General features: G+C 43.0%; 1 protein-coding gene across 1 annotated transcript; it reads right to left on the bottom strand.

Moving 5' to 3' along the window:
• Positions 1-4400: 4400 nt before the first annotated feature.
• LOC130357356 (DNA damage-regulated autophagy modulator protein 1-like) lies at positions 4401-5135 on the bottom strand. Its single transcript, XM_056560042.1, has one exon. It carries the CDS (start codon positions 5133-5135, stop codon positions 4401-4403), a length of 735 nt encoding a protein of 244 aa, XP_056416017.1.
• Between the last annotated feature and the right edge of the window lie 1050 nt (positions 5136-6185).

Here is a 6185-nt window from a genome sequence, read left to right as displayed (position 1 = left end):
TTAATGACCAAGCCCATTTTCACCTTAAGGACCAGGCCAATTTTATTTTTGCGTTTTTGTTTTTTCCTCCTCGCCTTCTAAAATCCATTACTTTTTTACATTTCCATCTAAAGACCCATATAAGGGCTTGTTTTTTGCAGGACCAATTGTACTTTGTAATGAAACCTCTCATTTTACCATAAAATGTACTGCAAACCCCCAAAAAAAATTTATAGGGAGGAAATTTAAATGAAAACCAAAATTTTGCACATTTTGGAGGGTTTTGTTTTCACACTGTACACTTTACGGTAAAATTGACATGTGTTCTTTATTCTGTGGGTCAATACGATTAAAATTATACCCATGGCTAGATACTTTACTTTTATATTTTTGTACTGCTTAGAAAAAATCTAAAACTTTTTGTACAAAATCAATAATCTAAAATCGCCCTATTTTGACCACCTATAACTTTTTCATTTTTCAGTATATAGGGCGGTATGAGGAATCATTTTTTGCGCCGTCATCTGTACTTTTTTTTACATTTGCATATATAAAACTTGTAGATAATTTTTTATAAATTTATTTTTTAATAAAATGTGACAAACAAGCAGCATTTTTGGACATTTTCTTATTTTTTACGTTTACGCCATTCACCGAACGGGATCATAAACAATATATTTTGATAGTTTCGACATTTACGCACGCGGCGATACCAAATATGTTTATTTAAAAAAAATTACGCTTTTTGGGGGTAAAATGGGAAAAACTGACAATTTTTATTGGGGGAGGGGATTTTTCACTTTAAAAAAAAAAACTTTTTATCTTTACATTTTTCAACTTTTTTTTACACTTTTTGTGTCCCCATAGGGGACTATCTATAGCAATCCTTTGATTGCTAATACTGTGCATTGCTATGTATAGGACATAGCACTGGCTCAGTATTATCGGTCATCTTCTGCTCTGGTCTGCTCGATCGCAGACCAGAGCAGAAGACCCCGGGAGACAGCCGGAGCTAGGTAAGGGGACCTGCGGCTGTCATGCTGGATGATCGGATCGCCGCGGCAGCGCTGCGGGTGATCCGATCATCCAATCAAAGTGCCGCAATGCTGCAGATGCCCTGATCTGTATTGATCACGGCATCGGAGGCATTAATGGCGGACATCCGCGCGTTCGGAACCAGCCGTGTATGACGCGAGCACCCTTCCGATGCTCGCGGTCATACACAGGACGTAAATGTACGTCCTGGTGCGGGAAATCCCGCCAAACCAGGACGTACATTTACGTCCGTGGTCGTTAAGGGGTTAATGAAAATTTGTCAAACACCTGAGGGGTATAGTTTCCAAAATTGGGTTACATGTAGGTATTTATTTTTTTGCGTTTATGTCAGAACCGCTGTAAAATCACCAATTTAGGCCTCAAATGTACATGGTGGGCTCTCACTCCTGAACCTTGTTGTGCTCCCGCAGAGCATTTTACGCCCACATATGGGGTATTTCCATACTCAGGAGAAATTGTGTTACAAATTTTGGGGGTCTTTTTTTCCTTTTACCGCTTGTGAGAATAAAAAATTTCTCCCGAGTACGGAAATACCCCATATGTGGCCCTAAACTGTTTCCTTGAAATACAACAGGGCTCCGAAGTGAGAGAGCGCCAATCGCATTTGAGGACTAAATTAGGGATTGCATAGGGGTGGACATAAGGGTATTCTACGCCAGTAATTCCCAAACAGGGTGCCTCCAGCTGTTGCTAAACTCCCAGCATGCCTGGAAAGTCAGTGGCTGTCCAGAAATGCTGGGAGTTGTTGTTTTGCAACAGCTGGAGGCTCCGTTTTGGAAACACTGCTGTACAATATGTTTTTCATTTTTATTGTGGGGGACAGTGTAAAGGGGTGTATATGTACTGTTTTACCCTTTCTTTTGTGTCAGTGTTTTCAGGGTACATTCTCACTGGCGTGTTGCGATGAGTTTCCCGCTAGGAGTTTGGGCTGCGGCAAAAAATTTGCGGCAGCCCAAACTTGAAGCAGGAAACTTACTGTATACCTGCCTGTGTGAATGTACCCTGTACATTCACATGGGGGGGCAAACCTCCAGTTGTTTCAAAACTACAACTCTCAGCATGCACTGACTGACCGTGCATGCTGGGAGTTGTACTTTTGCAACAGCTGGAGGCACACTGGTTGGAAAACCTTCAGTTAGGTTCTGTTACCTAACTCAATATTTTCCAACCAGTGTGCCTCCAGCTGTTGCAAAACTGCAACTCCCAGCATGTACTGATCACCGAAGGGCATGCTGGGTGATATAGTTATGCAACAGTTGGAAGTACGCAACTACAACTCTCAGTATGCCAAGACAGCTGTTTGCTGTTTGGGCATGCTGGGATTTGCAGTTTTGCAATATCTGGAGGGCTACAGTTTATAGACCACTGCACTGTGATCTCCAAACCGTGGACCTCCAGATGTTGCAAAACTACAAATCCCAGCATGCCCAGACAGCAAACAGCTGTTTGGGCATGCTAAGAGTTGTAGTTTTGCAAGATCTGGAGGGATACAGTTTAGTGACCACTGTATAGTGGTCTCAGACTCTAGCCCTCCAGATGATGCTAGGCAACTTACCAACTTCCGTAGGATCCAGGGAGCCATCCTCTTCTGCTGCACGACATCGCCGCCAGCCTAACACCATCGCTCGCAGCCTCCGGATGGGTAAATGGATCTTCTTCCCCCGGTCCTTTGTCGGTTCCCCGTTCTGCCCCGCCTATTGTGGGTGGTCAGAACGGGGAAAACGAAAGTTAACCCCCCCCGCCTCCGATCTGCTATTGGTGGTCGCGACTAGACCACCAATAGCAGGGATAGGAGGGGTGGCACCCCTGCCACCTCACTCCTATCCCTTCAGGGGGATCGTGGGTGTCTTAGACAACCACGATCCCCCTTATATTCCGAGTCGCCAGGGTCACCATAGACCCGAATGACCCGGAATTGGCGCAAATCGCAAGTGTGAATTCATTAGCGATTTGCGCCGATCACCAACATGGGGGGGGTCTTATGACCCCCCTGGGCATTTGCGTAGGGTGCCTGCTGATCGATATCAGCAGGCACCCCGGTCCCGCCCGGTGCAAGGCGGGGACCGAAATTCCCACGGGCGTATGAATACGCCCTGGGTCCTTACGGGATTAAACCTAATTTACATTTCAACCCATGATGGTGTCATGCTAAGCAGACCACATTATAAAAGTGCTGAACCCTGTGATGTAGAACTGGCGGACTATCTGATGTGTATACTGGACTATCTGATATGTATACTGGACTATCTGATGTGTATATTGGACTATCTGATGTGTATACCGGACTATCTGATGTGTATATTGGACTATCTGATGTGTATACTGGACTATCTGATGTGTGTACTGGACTATCTGATGTGTGTACTGGACTATCTGATGTGTATATTGGACTATCTGATGTGTATACTGGACTATCTGATGTGTGTTGTGGACTCTCTGATGTGTATACTGGACTATCTGATGTGTATACTGGACTATCTGATGTGTATACTGGACTATCTGATGTGTATACTGGACTATCTGATGTGTATACTGGCCTATCTGATGTGTATACTGGATTATCTGATGTGTATACTGGACTATCTGATGTGTATACTGGACTATCTGATGTGTATACTGGACTATCTGATGTGTATACTGGACTATCTGATGTGTATACTGGACTATCTGATGTGTGTACTGGACTATCTGATGTGTATACTGGACTATCTGATGTGTATACTGGACTATCTGATGTTTATACTGGACTATCTGATGTGTATACTGGACTATCTGATGTGTGTACTGGACTATCTGATGTGTGTACTGGACTATCTGATGTGTATACTGGACTATCTGATGTGTATACTGGACTATCTGATGTGTATACTGGACTATCTGATGTGTATACTGGACTATCTGATGTGTATACTGGACTATCTGATGTGTGTACTGGACTATCTGATGTGTATACTGGACTATCTGATGTGTATACTGGACTATCTGATGTGTATACTGGACTATCTGATGTGTATACTGGACTATCTGATGTGTATATTGGACTATCTGATGTGTATACTGGACTATCTGATGTGTATACTGGACTATCTGATGTGTATATTGGACTATCTGATGTGTATACTGGACTATCTGATGTGTATACTGGACTATCTGATGTGTATACTGGGCTATCTGATGTGTATACTGGACTATCTGATGTGTATACTGGACTATCTGATGTGTATACTGGCTTTCTGACTCTGTCCCAATGGCAGGTGTTAAGAGAAGGATGAGACATGTTTTTTTATTTATATATTTATTAAGAATAATACACAGGATAAATGTCCGTCCTCGGCTCCGGCTGTAGTCATAGGCCTCAGTCTTCACTATTCTACAGGATGGTTCTGTTCCGGGTCCGGTATCTTGGTCCTCAGGCTGACGTTAATGTCATTTCTGGAAATCTTTACTGACAAATGCTGTAAATCTGTATAGTGGGTCACATGGTATAAGGTGACGCCGCAGAATCCCAGGTATTCAGCCACCATGACGGGGACATACATAATCTCCTCGCAGTGTCCGGTGCACAGATCCGTATAGAAGGAGACCTGACCGACACTGAAGAGCAGCAGCACCACAGAAGTCACTAAGGTGGAGGCCAGCCTTATATGGCAAACAATCCGGCTGCTGTATGACCTTTTGTATAGGAATCCAGCTTGGCACACATTATATATGGCTGCACAAATAAATGCCATACCTGAGCTGATCCTGTGTATTGTAGGATTGTTCCCCATAGTAAATACGGCATTCAGGGCTGTTCCTATGCACATGATGCATCCTAAGGTAAACAAGATCTTCTGGTAAATCCTAAAATGCTTCGCAGATGGTTCAGAGCGCAGGAACATAAATCGGTGCTGCAGGTAGGTGACGGCAACTCCTATGATGGGTGCACCAAAGAACACAACCTTATATATTATCCACTCAGGATATCCTACAGCCGTGTCACTGATAAACGGCTGTCTGCTATGTCCTAGGGCGATGGTCAAGGTGACAAGAGTGCTGAGGCCCAAAAGGTTCCATGTGACCCAAAGGATAGGCAAGAACCCTAATCCCTGGATCTCCATGGCACAAAGAAACAACAAAAATCGCTGAGATAAAGGAAAGATTCGCTAAGCAAAAGCCGCTGTCTCTGTCCAACTCTCTCTGTGTAATCAGATTGTCAGGCAGGGTTTTCTATAGGCTCGGAACTCGATGATGTCACATCTGTGATGTCATTCTTTGGTTCATCTCGGTAACACCATCATGCTGCATACTGATTGGTCCTCAGTGTTGTAGATCTTTATGCAGACAATCCTGGCATCACATTTGCTGATATTTAGTGTTTCTACAGTCAAATAAAACTAGTAATGGCTGAATCCACATTTCAACAGGGTTTTCCAAAATCTCTTTCAACATAAATTCATCTGAATATAACCTTATGTGTCTGTAATTCTGCCAATTCTCTTCTTTTACTACAAAGGTTAATGTTTTGTCAGATGTACAACATATAAAAAGGTTTTTAACATTTCTGTGACTGCTCAGTGGTTAAAAAACAAACACAAAACCATTGCAGATGGGGTTGTACTTGGATATATTTGTACATTTGTAGATGTCCATATTATATTTTATTGTTTTCTGTGTAAAGTCCAATACAAAGAAAATATGTAGAAAAAAATTCTGCACTTTTCTTTCTTTTTATTTTTTTTTTAAAGCTCCTTTGTTCGACGCCGCGCCGTTTAGGAGGCGGCGTTTCAGACTGGCAAAGAGGGGGTTAAATAAAGTTAGAAGAAAAAATTAAATGAGGAGCTGGAGAAATAGGGGGGGCAGAACCTAGAAGGGTAGGAGGACAGGGATAGGCTAGGTTAACAGGAAGGGGAGGAGGAGTAATAGGGGATAAAATGTGTTGCTGAGGCTTGCGGCTTCCTCTTTGTGGAGTCCCCGGCAAGTGTGAAGATTCCCGCCCACCCACCCCTTTTACGTTCTGTTTTGGTATAAAAAAAAAAAAATAAAAAAAAATTGTAATAGTTGGTATAAAAAAAAAAAATTATGTTAATTTGTGTCGGTGTTTTATCCCTTGGTTATAGGTGGGTCCCGTGGGACTTTTAGGGCTCTTCGGCTGAATGGTGCCTGTTGGG

This window comes from Hyla sarda, chromosome 2 (assembly GCF_029499605.1).
Source record: "Hyla sarda isolate aHylSar1 chromosome 2, aHylSar1.hap1, whole genome shotgun sequence".
Taxonomy (NCBI): domain Eukaryota; kingdom Metazoa; phylum Chordata; class Amphibia; order Anura; family Hylidae; genus Hyla; species Hyla sarda.
Note: the sequence above shows the minus strand (reverse complement) of the source record. Positions and strands in the feature narration are given on the sequence as shown.